The sequence below is a fragment of the Berkeleyomyces rouxiae genome (assembly GCF_048999995.1).
Source record: "Berkeleyomyces rouxiae strain 22BRR77 chromosome Unknown BrBRR77_ptg000008l, whole genome shotgun sequence".
Classification (NCBI taxonomy): Eukaryota; Fungi; Ascomycota; class Sordariomycetes; order Microascales; family Ceratocystidaceae; genus Berkeleyomyces; species Berkeleyomyces rouxiae.
The window spans coordinates 1023262-1040775 of record NW_027396498.1 but is presented as its reverse complement, the minus strand read 5'-3'; the positions used below and the strand labels follow the sequence as shown (position 1 = coordinate 1040775).

The 17514-nt window shown below is 53.2% G+C and overlaps 7 protein-coding genes across 7 annotated transcripts; 2 read left to right on the top strand and 5 right to left on the bottom strand.

Moving 5' to 3' along the window:
* Nucleotides 1–398: 398 nt before the first annotated feature.
* Nucleotides 399–1135, top strand: BROUX77_006442 (uncharacterized protein; the record flags this gene model as incomplete). Its single annotated transcript, XM_073751427.1, has 2 exons — nt 399–417; nt 483–1135. The coding sequence occupies 2 exons, from the start codon at nt 399–401 to the stop codon at nt 1133–1135; spliced, it is 672 nt and encodes a 223-aa protein (XP_073603511.1).
* Nucleotides 1136–1477: 342 nt separating this feature from the next.
* BROUX77_006441 (uncharacterized protein) lies at nt 1478–2306 on the bottom strand (the record flags this gene model as incomplete). Its single annotated transcript, XM_073751426.1, has 4 exons — nt 1478–1986; nt 2067–2083; nt 2148–2187; nt 2252–2306. 4 exons carry the CDS (start codon nt 2304–2306, stop codon nt 1478–1480), a joined length of 621 nt encoding a protein of 206 aa, XP_073603510.1.
* Nucleotides 2307–3096: 790 nt separating this feature from the next.
* On the bottom strand, nt 3097–4502 carry BROUX77_006440 (uncharacterized protein; the record flags this gene model as incomplete). Its single annotated transcript, XM_073751425.1, has 3 exons — nt 3097–4257; nt 4333–4424; nt 4496–4502. The coding sequence occupies 3 exons, from the start codon at nt 4500–4502 to the stop codon at nt 3097–3099; spliced, it is 1260 nt and encodes a 419-aa protein (XP_073603509.1).
* Nucleotides 4503–5637: 1135 nt separating this feature from the next.
* On the bottom strand, nt 5638–8417 carry BROUX77_006439 (uncharacterized protein; the record flags this gene model as incomplete). The annotated part of the gene is made up of 2 exons (XM_073751424.1): nt 5638–7430; nt 7520–8417. 2 exons carry the CDS (start codon nt 8415–8417, stop codon nt 5638–5640), a joined length of 2691 nt encoding a protein of 896 aa, XP_073603508.1.
* A 2335-nt stretch (nt 8418–10752) lies between these two features.
* BROUX77_006438 (uncharacterized protein) lies at nt 10753–11545 on the bottom strand (the record flags this gene model as incomplete). Its single annotated transcript, XM_073751423.1, has 4 exons — nt 10753–11053; nt 11129–11224; nt 11417–11432; nt 11509–11545. 4 exons carry the CDS (start codon nt 11543–11545, stop codon nt 10753–10755), a joined length of 450 nt encoding a protein of 149 aa, XP_073603507.1.
* Nucleotides 11546–13807: 2262 nt separating this feature from the next.
* On the top strand, nt 13808–15408 carry BROUX77_006437 (uncharacterized protein; the record flags this gene model as incomplete). Its single annotated transcript, XM_073751422.1, has 3 exons — nt 13808–14042; nt 14125–14905; nt 14982–15408. The coding sequence occupies 3 exons, from the start codon at nt 13808–13810 to the stop codon at nt 15406–15408; spliced, it is 1443 nt and encodes a 480-aa protein (XP_073603506.1).
* A 321-nt stretch (nt 15409–15729) lies between these two features.
* On the bottom strand, nt 15730–17001 carry BROUX77_006436 (uncharacterized protein; the record flags this gene model as incomplete). Its single annotated transcript, XM_073751421.1, has 1 exon — nt 15730–17001. The coding sequence occupies one exon, from the start codon at nt 16999–17001 to the stop codon at nt 15730–15732; it is 1272 nt and encodes a 423-aa protein (XP_073603505.1).
* Between the last annotated feature and the right edge of the window lie 513 nt (nt 17002–17514).

Sequence of the window (17514 nt, the reverse complement as noted above, 5' to 3'; positions counted from 1 at the left end):
AAGAAGGACTGAACTAGTAAAGTATGAACAAAGGGGCTAGTATGTAAAGCAAGATCATGACAAAACGGACAAGTCCTGCCGGGAAGAGATGTCGCCCAAATAACTAAGCAATCCTGCAGGCAGAGGAAACCAAGTCTGAGACCAGAGGAGAGTGATGATTTACTCTGCTATAAAGTAAACCCTGCTGGAAGCTTCCAACCCTGGGCCCAGCTGCGATAAGATACAAGCGATAAGATAAGCAGCGGGGCCTTGAGAGGCAGCTCTAAGCTTGCGCAACGTGAAGCACGTACGCGAGGGGAGCCTCTGGCCTTTGAGCCCGGCGTTTATTGCGACGAGGAAGCTGGCGTGGCTTATTTTACTTTCCATTCCAACCTGTACCTAACCCGCACATTCTCGCCATGGCTTCACAATACGAAAGTAAGTCGCCCTCTTTGCCTCTGACTTCCCTCTCTCTCTTCTCGCTAACATTCAGCTCCCCGCAGTCGAGCACGGCATCAAGCCGCAGGCCAAGCGCCCCAGCCGCCGGCCCGACATGTCCTCGTTCGACGCGCTCCTCGACCAAGTCTCGACATCTGGCACCCGCACCTCGGCACACGCCACCTTTAGCGCGCAGTCGCACCACAACCCGCACGCGACGCCGACGCCGGTAGCCCTGGCCTCGCTGTACCGGCTAGTGCAGGAACAGCTAACGACGCTCGCCAGCAATGCGCCGCCGGCCGGTGCTAGCACCACGGGCGGCGCTGGCACCGGCAGTGATCTCGGCACCGGGAGCAACAGCGCGCTGCTCGCCAGCCTGATTGCCGAGCTGGAGAGCTCCATCTCCGACCCGCCAAGCGAGGTGCGTGGTGTCTCGCAAGAGTTCCTTGACGGGCTTGACCGGGTGCCGCGCGGGCAGCTCCAGGCTGACGATTCGTGCCCAATCTGCGCCGAACCACACCTAGACGACGCGTACTGCCTCGTAGTCGAGCTGCCATGCCATGCGAGCCACCGGTTTGATCTGGAGTGTGTGGCGCCGTGGCTGCAGAGCAAGGGCAGCTGCCCAATGTGCAGAACGGACTTTACGAAGAAAAAGGCTCCGGTCAAGGTGGAGGACAGCGAAGAGGAGGATGATGATCCGGCGGGTATGTTTGCTTAGCGAGGGCAGAGAGGGGGCGAGAGGCGTTTTTTAGAGGGGCCTAGAGTGCGAATTTCTTTTTCAGTTGTTTGATCACAAGCTAGGGCGTCAGAATGGTTGAACAGGAGGTGTACATGTTTTGCGACCTGGTTATAAGAATAGTGTTGTATTTTTACATCTTTTTTTCCAGCAGATTGCCTTCTATGCAAACTGCGGGCAAAGGGGGGTCTTCTACACGTGGTGTATACACCAACAAGGTCAAGGAGCCTTTTCTGTCCTTGTCACAGCCACATGCGTATGTACATGATGCCGCCAGATTACTGGTCGTCTTCTCAGCTATAACGCCATCTACAAGCATCCCGCTCACTGAGCCTTGGTGCTGGCCTGCTTGCGCTCGCGGTCGCGCTTCGCGTAGATGCCCGCAGTAAAAGGGTTCTCGAAACGCAGGGCGACCAGATATACAAACAGAACCCAGGCCGACATCAAAATGCCAGCCGGCTTTCCCAGCACCAGCGCCGTGCCAAGGAAGCTCATGGTCGAGCCGTAGTACATGGGGGCGTCGGTGATGTTGAAGGGGAAGCCAGTGACCATGTGGTCCATGAGAATGCCAAAGTAGTCGCCCAGGAACGTGCCGGTGATGCCGAGGGCCCAGGTCGACGAAACGACTAGCAAGTTGCCGGCGGCAAAGAGCGCGTAGCCGGCAGCGCGGACTTGCGGAGCGGCCAGCGCGACGTGTGACGGCTGCGTTTCAATGGCTGCCTTGTATAAAAGGTCACGCACAATGCCTAGCGAGAAAATGGTGCCGGCTAGGAAGTAGCATGCAGTCTGGGCGTTGCCGCCAAAGAGCCGGGTAAGGAACTTGGTGCGGTATTCTGCGCAGAAGAGGTTAGGGTTTGTTTGTTTGTTTCGGAGATCAGTGGAGGGCTACGTCATGAGGCGTAGAAAGACGCACCTCTTCGGGCGACGATGCTGTGGAGGATGTTAGTGGTGGGACATCTATTTATAGAGTGAAAACATGGATGGAAATACTTACTTCCAGAAGAGCGGGTTGAACATGATGGAACCAGCCGAGACTAAACAAGACACGAAGGCAGTCAGTTTGCGAAGACGGATACAGCGGGGGAGAACCGGGCATACTATAGAGGCTGGTCTGGTCGAAGTCGACCAAATCAACAAGGCGGAGGCCATTCATGACGGAGATCGTGTGATTGGAGAGTGAGAAAAAGGGGAAGAAAAAAAAGGCTCAGCGCCAAGAGGAGAGAACACAGGCAGGTCGAGGTAAGACCGGCGGGGTTAGGGTTTATGGCAGGACGCGGACGAGAGGAGGACAAGAAGAAGCGTAGATGAAGAGGAAAAAAGATAGAGCTTGATGAGTCCATAAATAGTCAAGAGAAGAAGAAAAAAAAACGAGAGAGAAAAACGCAAGTACACCATAAACACGCGCCATACACAGAACGAGAGCAATAATAAGAGGCTATTATTACATGTGTACAAGTCACTTCACAAATATGTGTACCAAGCATCTTCACATGCCAAATTCTGGGATACATAACGCAACAACACACGCAGATTTTTGTTGAGAGCAAGAGTGCTGTGTCTAGTGCCCAAAGACGGCGACAGAAAAGGGAGAGATTGTTTGCACCACGTACAGCACCCAAGGGCACAAGTGTGAGGAGGCCGGTGTCCAGCTCGCTGAAGCTCGCCGAAGCTGAGATACGAGTGTGCACAGCTCCAGGCCAACTTCACATCACAGGAGCTCTGGCTATGATGCTCAGCGGATACTAGAAGCTCATAGCCAGTCTCTTAATAGCCACCTGTATTTATGCTTTACAGGAACAAAGTCCTGTCCTCAACTTTTGTTGGGAATCCCACGCATCTCCCCGCCATTGGGTTCCACAATCACATGCCAAAAGCCACACTCATTAAAAAAAAGAATAAAATTAAATCATACATGGAGCCACATCACACGTCTTCAGCCCTACCTACTCGGCCACCCACACGGCCGCCATTCCCATGCCCGTGCCAATGCACATGGACGTGACGCCAATCTTCTTCTGCGTGCGCTTCAGCTCATACAGCAGCGTCGAGACCTGACGCGCGCCCGTGCAGCCCAGGGGATGGCCAAAGGCAATGGCGCCGCCCTTGGGATTGATCTTTTCCTGCGGGATGCCGAGCTGCTCGGCGCACCACAGGCACTGCGAGGCAAAGGCCTCGTTGATTTCGTAAATGTCGACGTCGTCGCGGCCAATGCCCGCCAGGTCCAGCGCCTTAGGAATCGCCTTCCACGGTCCCTGGCCCATCAGCAGCGGCGCCACGCCGACAATGCTGGCCGCCACGTACTTGCCAATAATGGTCTGGCCGAGGCGCTCGGCCGTCGAGCGCTTCATGAGCAGCACGGCCGCGGCGCCATCCGAGATCTGCGACGCGTTGCCGGCATGGATCGAGCCGTCCTTGCTGAACGACGCGCGGATCTTGCCCAGGCTCTCGGCCGTCACGCCCGAGCGCACGCCGTCGTCGCGGTCGACGACAATCTCGCGCGTCTCGTCCGTCTTGGGGTCCTCGAACTTGACCTTGAGCGGGGCAATCTCGTCCTTGAACAGGCCGGCCTCCTGCGCCGCCACCGCCTTTTGGTATGACGCGGCGGCAAAGGCGTCCTGCTTGGCGCGCGTGATGCCCAGCTGCTGCGCCATATCTTCGGACAGCTTGCCCATGGGCACGCGGCAGTCGGCCGACTGCTTGTGGCCTTCGAGCAGGGGGCTGAACTCAGTGACGGCACCAGGGCCGTACTGCGAGCTCATGCTCTCGACACCGGCGCCCACGCCCACGTCAATCATGCCAGCTCGGATCTGGTTGGCCACGTCGACGCACGACTGCAGGCCCGACGAGCACTGGCGGTTCAGCGTGCGCACAGCCGTAGTGTCGGGGAAGCCGGCCACCAGCGCCGCCGCTCGCATCTCGGTGGCGCCGCCGCCAGGCGCCAGCACCGTTCCGACGCAAATGTCTTCGACCAGCGCTGGGTTGATGCCCGACCGCTTGATCAGCGACGAGAGGACGCCGGCTACAAGATCGGCGGCGGCTGTGTCCTTGAAGCCGCCCTTGCCGCCCCTGGTGAAGGCGGTCCGGCAGGCAGCTGTCACCACAATCTATGAGCGAATGATGTAGTTAGCATTGATATACCGGGAATTTAGGTTTGAATCTAGTGCAGTGGTCGTGCATACATCGTCGGGGTTCTTTTGCAGAAGCTTCTCGACACCGCCGGGTGACTGCTTGCCAACAATCTGGCCGGAAATCTGTGTTAATCTCTCAACGGCTGTGAGCGCAAAGGGATGAGTTAGCAGGCTAGGACGACAACAAAGGCGTAGACCAAAAGCCAGGACTCACCACCCATTGTGTCTGTATGTGTGTTTATGAGTGTGTGTGTGTGTGTGCGTTTTGCGGGAAATACAACAACCGATTATGAAGCTAAAAAGCTCGACTCGATGATGTAATTAGAACTCGGTAAGTTATAGTTGCAGTTAGCTAGCTAGCTATGTAGTTAATCCAATTTGAAAAAAGAAAGCGACAAAGGAAGAACGGAAGATGTGAATGGAAAGAGGATGAAAAAAAAAAAGAGACCCCCAAATTCCAGAGTATGCGCTCTTTATAACTGCTCAGGTCTTTCTTGCCTCTTCTTCTTTTGGTGATCAGCCAAACAGCAATAATAAGCAAGCTTCGCGTCGAACTGCTTTTAGCTTCCCGCGTTGCCTCGGCTTTTTTTGTGCGAGGTTGGTAACCCTTTATAACCCTAAGGACGTCGCTTTTTTAACATTGCCTGAGTCCATTGAGAGTTCTCACAGAGACCGAGGCGAAAGCCTTTACTGCAATCTTGTCATTTGACTTCCAAGTGCGCGTAAATGTTGCAACTATTCTATGCAGCAAAAGACAATAATCTACATGGTAAATTCATCGTCGTCTTCAAAAACAACCCCCGCCCTTCCGCCTCTCCCTCTAAGTAGTCTGTCCTGCTCCCCTGTTCTCTCTTCGCTCGTCAACCTCATGTCTTCACATGCTCCCACGTGCCCTTCTCCAATCCAATCCGCCACTCCAAACTCGGCAACCCCAAACACCATCCCTCCCTCTGCTACCTCGCTAGCCCGTTCGCCGCCAACCGCAGCCGCGGCCGAGTGCGCCGTTCCGTCACGTGCACTCCTTCATAGCTGAGATGTGACCGCAACGATTTGTAAAACGATGAATTTTTATGGGTAGTTGACTGGCTTTTCTCTTTCTTGCTTTCTATTCTGTAACATTAGTGTATGTGTGTATGTATGTGGTGTAATTCCTGGTTTCCTAGTCTTTTGTTTCAACTCTTCTCATCACATGCCAAAACTAAAAATGTGCTGCTTCCCTTCCCCACACTATACCGATACTCAGTAATCCATAGTAATCAAAGAACAAAAATCCATCCACACGACAATTCCTTTCTCGCATTATTCATTGAAACCCTATCCTAAATCTCCCGCTAGAAAAACAACTAATGATTTAATCTATACAGTCACCGGCTCAGTCTTGTCGGCCTTCTCGCTCTTCTCAGCTTCCGCCGAACCCTCAACCTCAACCTCAACTTCAGCCTCAGCCTGGACCGGAGCCTTGACATCTACCATCTTGGGCTCTGCCTCGACAATGTCCGCGTCCGACGGCGCCGGGGCGTCCTCGACAACCGTAGCATCAGCTTCCGTAGCCGTCTTGGCAGGGGTCTCCTCAACCGCATCTACCTCCGCAACTGACCCATCAGTCACTTCCTTTGCCACTTCTGAAGGAGCAACAACCGGGGCGACCACAGACTCAGCCGCAGCCGCAGCCGCAGCCGCAACAACCGGCTTTGCGGCCTCAGCGACAGGGTTAACCGTGCCCTCGAATTCAATCTTGCCACTGCCTCCAATACTCCAGAACAGCTGGGGCCTCGAAATCGAGAACGTGACCTGAGCCTCTTCCTCCTTGATGGCTGGTACAGCAGCCTTGGCAGGTGCACGACGCTGAGGGCCACGAGCGCGTCCCTTGCGCGCATCCGTCAGGGGAACCTTTTCAACAGCCGGGGCTTCCTCAGCAGCAATAGCAGACGGCTCCTCTTTCTTGGGCGCCTGAGGGCCAATTTGCAGACGGCGGTTCAGATCCGACATGAAGCCAGACTGGAGCGCAGCAATCTTTCCTCCAACCGGACGGGCCACGTTAGGGCGCGCCGGAATAACAGGCTTCGGCTTTTCAGAAATCGCAGGTTTAGGCTTATCCGCAACCGGCGGCTTGGGCTTTGAGCGATCAACAGCCGGGGGCTTCGAGCCATTAGGACGCGCGGGCATGACAGGGAGATCCGTCTTTGAGTCTACGACAGGAGACTCGATCTCTTCTGCCTCCTGTAGAGCTGCTTCCTGGTCGCTATCAACAGTAGTACTCATCATGTGACTATCAGGCGTATCCTCCCAGATGTCCCGGCTAGGAAACCGAGAGGTTGAAGTGGGCCGAAAATGGTCAGGCGTCATAGCTGCGAACCCGGGAGATTTGGGCTGCATACCAACGCCACGAGGCAAAAAGGTCTGGCTGTGAATAGGAGTAGACTCGCGGCTCTTGGCCTCGTCTTCGGCGAGCTTTTCCTGGAGTTTGGCAAAAGCCAGAGCAGGGTTCGGGGGTTCCTTGGATTTGACAGAGCTAGCCTCGGTCTTGACAGGCTGAGGAGGCTCTTCATATTCAACTTCATCCTCGTTCTCCTTATCGCCTTCAACCTTTTCAGTCTGGGCAAGTTCCTCGCCTTCCTTTTCTACAGGAGTATTGACCTCGGCTGTGTAATAGGCACTGCTGGGGGCATCCTCCCAAATATCCTTGCTGGGGAACTTCTGGCGATGGGCGTGGACAGAATCAGAACCAGGCGAGCTCTTCTTGACTTCTGAGGCATTATCACTGAACAGAGGTTCGTAAACCTTCTCCTCGTGAATTTCGGGAATCGAGCCAGCAGAAAAAGGAGTACTAGACGAACTTTCAAGACTAACTTGCGATTTCAATTCATCACTTCTTGAGTGATGCTCGACTTCGATGGCAGGGGTGGAATTATGGTGGCTCGTGGGTTCTTTGACGATCTGATCAGAGGCCAGAATAGGCATAGCTTCAGCCTCAGTGCTGTGGTCAAGTGTGATGCGATCAACATGAACACCATCGCTGCCGACCATGGAAATGCGGTGGTTACGAGTAGTTTCGGGAGACTGGGCGCGGGAGTGTTCGGGCGAGGCATGAGAAACAAACTCTTCATGAACTTCGTGAGCAATGTCCTCAGTGGGACCACAGCTAGGGCCTGAAATTATAAGATGGTATCATTAGCTAACAGTGTTCAAGACAAGGCAGTTCAGAACCCTTCTTGGCCCAGATCTTATGTTTGCTTACCGGCATCATCAGTACTGGTTTGGCGCACAATCTTGTTCAGATCAGCACTGGAGCGAGCATATTCACTCTGGTGAGGGTAATAAGAAGCAGCTCTTTGTTCCTTTTGCAGGATATCAGGTCGCTTCTCGTAGTACTCGGTCTCAAGCTTGTCTTTGGCAAAGACACCATGGCTGTGAAGGCCATAGCTGCCAGGGGGGAGGCCACGAGTACTTTGGGCGCGGGACTGGGCAGCTGAGCTTTCTTTGCTTTCGGGGGCCTGGACGTCACCAGCATTGGGAATCATGGGAACGCGGCGGCCAATCTCGGGAATTCCATGCTCGTCCTCCGGCAGAGGCATCCCATCATTAGACAGAGCAGAGGTACTAGCCTTCTTGCGCAGACTTCCAATGGTAGCAACATCGCTGCCAGCAGACTTGTTGAGGCCCAAAGAAGCAGCAAACTCTGAAGTGGTGCTGGTGACAGCATCAACCTTGGTAGGCAGCGACGGACGGGGGGCCTGAAGTTCAAGATCACCAACAGTCCGGGTTTCGGCAGTCGGCGAAGGCTTTTGACGCATGTGGTCCTCTTCAATCTTCTCGGCCATACCATACTCTAAGCCCTCATCGCCAATCTCGGAAGGCATGCGTGCCATGACCGGGCGAGAGGGGGCTAGAGTATCGACATCAAGAGCAGGATCATGTATAAACTCAGCGACCTCATTGTTAGGGCTAAAGCGAGTTGCCTTGGGGCTCTTGGCGAAGCCGTCGTTGAGAGGCGAGGGAGCGAAGCGATCATCGGGCGACAGGTCGCGGACCTTACTGCGGCTTGGGCGCGGAGGCACCTTGGGAGCCTCTTTCATGGGCGATCTCGACGGACGAGGAGGGACGACTGGGGCGCTCATGGTAGCGGCTGGTGGCATAACGTCGGGGATAGGACGTATGTGAAGGGAGGAACAAGCGAGGGGCGGAAAGCCTTAGCTAGACAGAAACATGAAAAAGAAGAAGAGAGAAAAAAAAAGGCGAGAACACGGCGGTTATACAAGTCCGACGGGGTGGACAACAGATAGGAGATAGCCGAGACGAGACGCAGGGCTTATAAAGATTCTTCTATTGACGCAAAATCAGTACGAAAGCACTAAAAGAGCCCTTGAAGCAGGCTAGGCCAGACAAAAGCGAGCAAGTGATGGCCGGATTGTACTAGAGCAGAAAAACGCTCGTCATAATAGTGGCGCATGTGCAAGAAGTGGCAGTGGCATAGTGATAGACAGAGTGGCCAAACAAGGCGGTGAGAACACGTCGATGGTGCAAGTCCAAGCCTCTCCAACAGTGGTGGGGATAGGCTAGTGTTAAAAATAACGATACATGTCGTATAGTGAGTAATCCGACGCTTGTCAGGTTATCAGAGCCTCTGGCAGTTTGGCAGAGGGGAGGAGAGGTGGTTGAACGAGGGGCCATACAAGCACAACAAAGCAGTAGGATGCCGAGCCAATCAGCGTGCAGGCGATAAGCAGCTCCAGAGCGAGAACAGAGGCGATGGCATGGAATGAGGATTGAGACAAAAAATTATGGGACAGAGGGGAGAGGGAGCAGGAAGAGGGGTGAGAGAAGCCAGACCAAAGAGACCGCTCGTGAGATATACGGAGCTGTGATTGGCCGGATGGTTCGTTTGGCAGCGGCTGTGGCGGAGGCTGTGGCGAATGCTGTGGCGCTTGTCGCTTGTAGCCATCAAGCAGGCCGGCCAGTCGACACGGGAGAAAGTGAAAAGCGAGCATAGCAGGTGGTGTTTACAGCACCCACTGAGCCTGATGTTTTCCAGCAAAGCCAGGGGACACAATCTACAAGCCGACGGTCTGCCGGTCTGCCGGTCTGCCGTTCTTCTGGTGTTGATGCTTCCGGGGGTGCTCGGGTTGGGGTGTACTAACTTGTAAGTGCTTGTATACATACAAGCAAAACGGGAAGATTGTTTTGACGGTGTCGAAAGAAAGCAAGTCAGAGAGATTAAAGAGAAGGTAAGAATAAGCATTGCAAAACTACTGGAAGTCGTTTCCTTTATGTATTGCATGGCCAAGGGCCCAAAGTCTGCGAGTATACCTTTATGTATGTATGTATGTATGTATGTACATTGTACATATTAGCTGTTAGCCAACATCACGGAATTTAGACGAAACCAGCTTCAAGGACAAGCCAGCTCATATTGGTCTAGCCCAGCCAGAGCAATAACGCCTTGGGAGGAAGGCAATGTATCAGGAACCAACGCAGTACTCGCAGTACCCGAAACCTCTGAGCCTTTACTTGCTCACAGACAGGTAGTCTCCAAGTACCAGGAACCACCAAGGCAGCCGCCCCGAAAGTCACACGGTGCAGGATATCCGCCACGGGGTCCACTTCTGCAAAATAGTTTCTGTAGAGGCGCCTAGAGCTTGTGCCAAGCTTGAAATAGTATGTTTGGCAGAGATCAAGACGTGAGGTGTGTGATGTTCATGTTCATGTCAAACAAACACAAGTGCAACACAGCTACTATGCGCATAGTGAGGCTCCTCAGCAGCCAATTTTCCCACAATCTCTTTACAATTCACCAGAACTTTGATCCGAGTCAGAAGTGCAAGTCAGAAGCGTCAGAGCGCCGCCATCTTGCTCGTCTCCAATTGCTGGCCTGCGACTAACCACTAATACCGGTTGATGTTATGTAAGTCTAGGCTCAAGGCCCTTGTAAGAAAAGGTCACCAATAAAGGGACAAAAGGAAATGTAAGACACAGTCAAAAAAGGGCGCAACAACAACAAATAGACCAGGAGAAAGAGCAAAAGCAACTAGATTTCCTGTCTTCCAGGTCCAGAGTGACATCGCATGATCCGAAGCCGAGGCTTTTTCAAAGTCTAAATCTTCGTCCATTTCTGCCCAACTACACGATAAGACGTACTCGTAGACCCTAGGTCATCGATAACCCTAGCCATATTTAAACCCTACCAATCGTTACGTAACCCGCCCCAGCCCTCCACAATCAACGTCAGTCAACATGGTCACCAGACTTGAACAGTCTAGCGGCAAAAGGAAAGAATCAAAAGAATCAAAAGAAAATAAGGCGCTAGCTTCTGGTGCATTTTCAGTAATAGATAGAACAAGATACAGCAATTGAGCGTGTACTTGTATATGGTATATGGATGCGTGAGCACATTGTACGTGGTGGTGCCCAAGGTAGATAGGCAGAGACGCAGAGATGGTCTCCTCTTCTTCCTCCTTCTATTTGATGCGTTCCCTACACAATCATTTGAGCAACGCCAGCACCACCAAGGGTCTTGCTGCCAACAAAGTCCTGATTCTTGACGGCGGCCAGGACGTAGCACAGAGCAGTGATGGTCAGGAAAACAGCGGCAGCAACAAGACTTCCGGCACCACCAACAATAGAAACCCACTGCAGAAGACCCATGATGCCATAGGCAGCAGCGCGCATCCAGTTAGTGGAAATCATGCGGATGTAGCTATCAAACTTGGAGGAGGTGGGGCAGATTCGGAGCAGTAAGGGGACCTCAATGAAGAGGATGACGAAGGAGGACGCGCTGTTGGAGAAGATGAAATGGTTAGCGGGGCTCTGAGTAAGAGAACGAGGAAAGGAAGCTTGTGGGGGCTCTTACATGGCAAACGCGCAGAAGATAATGATCACAGGCTTAAAGGTGAAGATGTTGGCCAGACCCACAGCAAAGCAGATGATCATGGACAAGATTCCAAACCTGAGAACGAAAGTATGGTTAGTACTGGACGAATATATAGACATGGAGTGTACAAAGACTTGATCATGTTTACGGTGGCTGGCCGGCGATAAACAAGCTACGGCGCTATTGGTACCACGGACCGGGGTGCATGACGCCGTAATTCGGCAGTTGGGCCATTGGATCCAAGGGGCAGTTCATTCTGCTGCTTACCATTGTCCGTAGATGCCTATGAAAGCGCAAACCATGTTGTTAGCAGGGAAGTCATCCTCGGAGCGCCGAGAGGGCTGTGTACAGAGACTCACTGAAATTCCGGGTCATAAGCTCGTCTTTGAGAGTCATTTTGGCAGTGATTTGCGCGGCTGAGGGGATGCTGTGAATGAGGCAAGCGGTGTTGATAGAGTTTGCGGGAGTTCGCGGTGTTTTGTTTCGTCGTCGGCGCGAGGTGCCGTCGCTGCTGGGAGTGTTTCAAAAGGACAGGTTGCCAGGGACCTTTTTGGGGTGGAGATGACGTGAGACGTGGATATTTCAGAGTGATGCTTTGCGTGGCGGATAGGCAAACAGCAGCGTCAAAGGTAGCAGAGACGAAATGAGAAAGATTGAATCGGGGCGTAGCTCGTGATGTTGATGGAAAAAAAGATTTAGTTTCTGGTGTTTTGTGTTTCGTCGCGATCGTGCGTGAAAGAGAAGGAGTTTGTTGGGTGTTGGTGAAACGGAACGTGTTTCTTTGTGTGAAGGGGAGAAAGCGTTGTCGTAGTCGTCGTGGGTTTGCGTGTCGAAAAAAGGAAGCAGGAACAAAGGAAGAAGAATCAGAAGCTGGGGAAATAGAAAAAAGAAAAATAGGTGCGTCCAGCACAGCTGTGGGATGATTTTTGCTGGGTATCTTTTTTATGGGGGGGGACAGTGATGTTGAGAATTTGGCGATCTTTTTTGGGAGCAGAGAGAAGAGCACAGGCCACGCAAGTGTGGTAGTGTCTAAATACAGAGTGCCCTTGGGGGCCCTATACAAACTGCACTGGAGGTTTAGAGGTATTCAGTGACCTGTCACTGAAACACAGTGCCCTTTATCGACATTATACAAGGCACCTTTCAGGGCTACCCTTCTATTCTGCCCTCTACCGGCTCCATTGTCGTGGTTGAACCATCCAGGGTCAGATCCTCTTAGCAAAACTGTGAACAAAAATGCCGGTATTATTTTGGTCCCCCGTTCTCGACGCGATAAAAATAGGGTTGCTAGGACGCTGTGGTGAGCATTTTGGCATTTACTTTCATCTGTGCTCACGTAGTCAACACATATACTTGCATGCACATATGTAGTTATAGCATTTGCAATAATGTTGTGAGTGTCATCGCATCGCCGATCCCACTGGCACGGAACAAGCGTCGTAGAAGCGCATTGAAAAAGCCAAGTGGTGAATCAATCCTCCACTTTACACAACAGCTGAAAAGAAGTGGACGATGCTGGCATGTGTAGACACTGCAATACATGCTCATTTTCATTTACACGTGCCGTAGGCAGATTTGATCGCGAGTATGGCGCCGCTTCAAACCTCGGGTGGCACGTATTCGACATTTAGAGAGCCGCAACCTGGCTATATTTAACGTCTGCAGCTTAGATACAAGGCCAAGTCGGGTATTCCGCTTTCAACGCGCTCCGCTGGCAATATTCCTAGCACGGACATTGGATATTAACGACTACTAACCCTAAACACTGACCTCGACGAGGATCCCCCCTGCGTGACAGTTTGTTCTGTGGATCGAAGCGAGTGTCATGAAGTTTTGGAAGAGAAAAAGAATAAGCAAAAGAAGAATGAGCATGGAAGAAGGAGAAAATAGAGATAAGTTGGAAAGACAAAGACCAGGGCAGAGTTAAGATTGCCTTTGTATGTATGTATGTACATACATATATGTGCATCCCTCCAACACACTTGCACTGAACACGTTCCACGTAAGATTGGCCATGAGTAAGCCCCCAATCTGTAAGTCCGAAAATCGCATGTAGACGGAGGGTTTTTGAGACGTGACAGAACGGTGGATAGAGACTCGGCGGGAGATAGAGAGATAGAGAGAGTATGTGTTTTAGTGGGAGAGAGTCTTAGAGATAGGAGCTCTAAGCAAAAGTTTAATGCCACTGATGCTGGCGGGCACTTCCTGGTTCCTCTTCCTCTTTTTCTTCTCCTCATCTCCCATGTGTATGCAATCTTGCGCATGTTCTTTTTTTGGTCTGTTCCTCTAGTCCGCGCCTAGTCTATGAAATTACCGGTTGTTGTGTTGTAGATACCTAAGCTTGTTCTTGGGCAAGCCAAGCAGACCCTGTCTATAATCAGCCAAATATATAGCGGCGCGGTTCCCTGTCTAGATTGCCGACCATGAACGAGGGCTCGAGTTCTCCTCGTCCTTTGGCGGAGGAAATCTTCCACTGACTCGGCTTCCTCTGTGCCGCTTATATTTGTTCTTTTCCCTTGTCCCTAGATTTTCTGTCTGATTTTTTTTCCTCTTCTTTTTCTTCCCCGTCTTTACCCTCCTATTGCCCCTCGCCGTCGTCTTAGATGTATTGTCTTGCTCCCACCCAATAACCGGCCCTCCCCTTCCCAACGCCAGACAATGATAGTGCTCACCGATGCTCAGGTCCGCGACATTCTAGAAAGCCTGACTCCCGCCGAGCTAGATGTCTTCCGCGAGGATTTTGCCAATGCTCTCTACCAATACTCGACCGATACCGGTATCGGCGAGGATGCCGTCTTCCAGACTCCGCACCGGACCTCGACATATGCGCCCAAGTCTGACGCCACCACTTTGTACATGCCGTCGAGTGGCCCACAGGGAATGGGCGTGAAGGGTGAGACGCCGTAGTCACACAGTCACGCAGCTAGTCGGTACAGACTTCCCCGCTAACACTGTCACCCCCTCCCCCACCACAGTCGTCACTCTTTCATCGCCCAGAGAAGATGCCCCCCCGCCCTCCGCCGCCCAGCGACCGTCCTCAGCACAACCAAAAACCATCCGGCCCACCGGCGCCCTCACGCTCTTCTCTTCTACCGGCGAACCCCTTGGCTTCTTGCACTGCGGCACGTTGACCGGCTTTCGCACCGCCCTGGCCTCCATGTGCCTACTTCACCGCCGCAAGAAGGTCAAGACGCTAACCGTCTTTGGCGCCGGCATCCAGGCCTACTGGCACATTCGCCTGTCGCTAATGATGCGCGGTGCTGAAATCAAGCGCATCCACCTGATCAACAAGGCCTTCTCCGACAGTGCGCGCGAGATTCTGCAGAAGCTTTCGTCCATTTCCACCGAAATCAAGGCCCGCGAGGGCTGGATCGACACAAAGATCGACCTGTTAACACCCGGTTACGGCCAATTCGACCGCGTCGTGCGAGACAATGTACGAGCAGCTGACGTCATCTACTGCTGCACCCCGTCGACCAAAGACCTGTTTGACGGCTCGGTCCTGGCGTCACATGATGGTCGCAAAAAGGGCCGCTTGATTGTGGCCGTTGGGAGTTACCAGCCGCACATGCGCGAGCTGCCTGAGGATCTGGTGCTGCAAGCTGTTAACATGGGTGGCGGCGATAAGAAGTGCGCATCGCATTACCACAAACATGCCCAAGAAGGTGGCGTCATTGTTGTCGACACCATCAAGGGTGTCAAGACTGAGGCGGGCGAGATTATTCATGCCAACATCGACCCGTCACGGCTAGTTGAGTGAGTCCTCTCAGAAACCAAAAACGGATGCCCCAGCATGGGTAGCCCGCTAACATTCGTCCTCTTTGCCCTGTAGACTTGGCGAGCTTGTGATGCTTCGCAAGCTTGAAGACTCCGAGAAACGTGCGCTCGACAAGGACGACGACGACGACGTTGTGTCCTATCACGATACCACATGCAGACTCACCCCCACCACAACCGCCACAAGCACATCGGGCAAGTTGACGCCCACCACAACCTCGACAAGCAACACAGGTAACAGTCTTTTACCATCCAGCCTCGCGCCTCCAACATCATTCTCAAGCATGTTCCGCCGCCGCAGCCGCAGCAAGTTACGCGCCGCAGCAAAGTTGGCAAAGGACGAGACTATGACCCGCTGGCTGTACAAAGGCAACGTCATTTACAAGAGTGTTGGCATGGGTACCATGGACTTGGTGGCCGGTATGCATGTGGTCAGGCTGGCCAAGGCGAAGGGCATTGGCCTAGACGTTCCGGGCTTTTAAGACAGCCTGTGGGTGCTGGGTAATGTGCCCAGTCTCGCGTGGCTGTGGCGTGTGGTGCCGTAGGATGAATGACGTAGCAGCCCAGCACATTTTTTTCTTCTCGGCTGGGTCTGTGAGGTTTGTTACTGACTTTTAGATGGTGGTGCCTGTGTTTCTATTGTTCATATCTGGGCTGTTCATTTTTTGTTGTGTTGCGAGCCGGCTGGCGTTCCGTGTGAGGGCATGTTCATTCTTTTTCTTTTTTTCTGAATATACATTGTACTTATTGATGATATCCCAATTATATGGCTCTGTTCTGCCCTCGATCCTCGTGTTCTCGGTCTACCGCCACTTGCTGTCCGTCTGTTGACCATGCCGTCTCTCAGATTGTAACGAGTCAAACTCTTTCTGGGACTGTTCGTGGCCGCTTTCTGCAGACGCACTCCACGCCCCGCTGTCTGTCGGCGTCGTCATACTGGGACCCCATGCACCTGATGCTGGAGGTGCAGAGTCTTGAGATGCCCTCTCTCTTAGTCTATCCCAGGCTGACATCTGGCCCTGTCCTTCATCCTGCTGCTGGCTAGACTGCTGCCACTCCTGCTGCTGGCGTTTCTGGTGCTCTGCCTGTTCTTGTTTGCGGATATGAGCTGGCACCGGCGACATGTCTTCATCGTCATCCTCGTCAAGTGCAAACGGGTCTTCGTCGTTCTGAGAAGAAGGCGGAACTGACCCCTTGGCACTTGGGGCCAAACCGCCGCGGCGCTGGGCCCAGACGGAGTCCGGCGAGTTCACAGGCGAATTGCGCTGGTTTTTAGTATCGATAACCCGCTGACGCCACTCATCCTCGGCCTCCTCAGCACGCCGCCGGCGCTGCTCCAGAGCTTCGCGCTGCTCAGGCTTCATGTTCTTGCTGGCCTCTTCGTAGAAGCGATTACGACGGATCTCGCGCGCACGAATTACCCACGGGTCATCCTGGCGGCGAAAATGGATGGGTTCGACATTGCGCTCTTTTTGAAGCATGAGCAGAATCTCCTGGTTTTGCGGGTCGAGGATGGTTTCGCCCAGGAAGTTGCGCAGCCGTGGGTCAACAGCCTTGTTCGTCAACGCGGCGCGCGTCGACATGAAGCCCAAGAACGAGCCCACAGTCACACTACTACCAATGTAGTACGTGGCAAAACGTGCAAAGTGCCAAGCCCGTCGCGCATTGCGGCCTCGCAGCCACGGTTGGGTGGCACTGGGAAAGGTCTGGAACATGGCCATGTCGGGCGCACGCCACAGCGGGAAGCGCATCGTCTTCCGGCCCCAGAGAGTCATACCCAGCGCGGCACCGGCGACAATAGCATGATCGTTGATCTGAGTATCTCCCTCCTGCGAGGCATACCGTGCGAGAGCGTTCAGCTCGTCGTCAGTCAGCGTACGGTCGATCAGTGCGTCCTGAGAGCGCTGCACCGAGTAGCGTACGGCATTGATCTTGCGCTCGTCGCTGAAGCCGATCAATCGCGCAAGAAGTGGCGGCGAGGCGCTATCGCCGAGGGCCTGGCGGATGCGCTCGGGCGTAACCATGGAGTTTTCCGGGGCCGGCGGAAGATCGGCCCAGTGGGTAAAGTCGGGCATGGGTGCTGGTGGGGGGGATTGTGGCGTGATGGTTAGAGGGGTAGTTTCAAATGATACTTGGACGAGTCGTGGAGTCAAAATGTAAAGCCGTATCGGGCTTTTCGATGTCGCCAATTCTTGATCTATGACAGTTTACGATGTTGTCGGGCCATTGCTGCCGTTGCTAGTTGAACCAGCTTTGTCGCCGTCTCTGGCAAAATGTGGAGTAGCTCTGTCCGGCGCCACATGCCAGCGTCATGACGCCACAGATTCTCCAAATGTGGCTCACACTGCATCCGTTGCTAGGCACTTGTGACTTGTCACTTGTACATTGTACATGCATAATGTAGCACTTAACGCTGCAAAGGCGCAATCACTGCCGCGTCGCGTTAATGCAGCACTGCCAGGATCGCGCACTGAGAGCTTTCCCATGGAGGGAATCGTCAATATTTTTGCTGAACAAATATTTTTGTTGATTTTTTTGTCTTTGACATCATGATCAAGTCCTGTTTTACCCGCCCAACAGACCCTAAT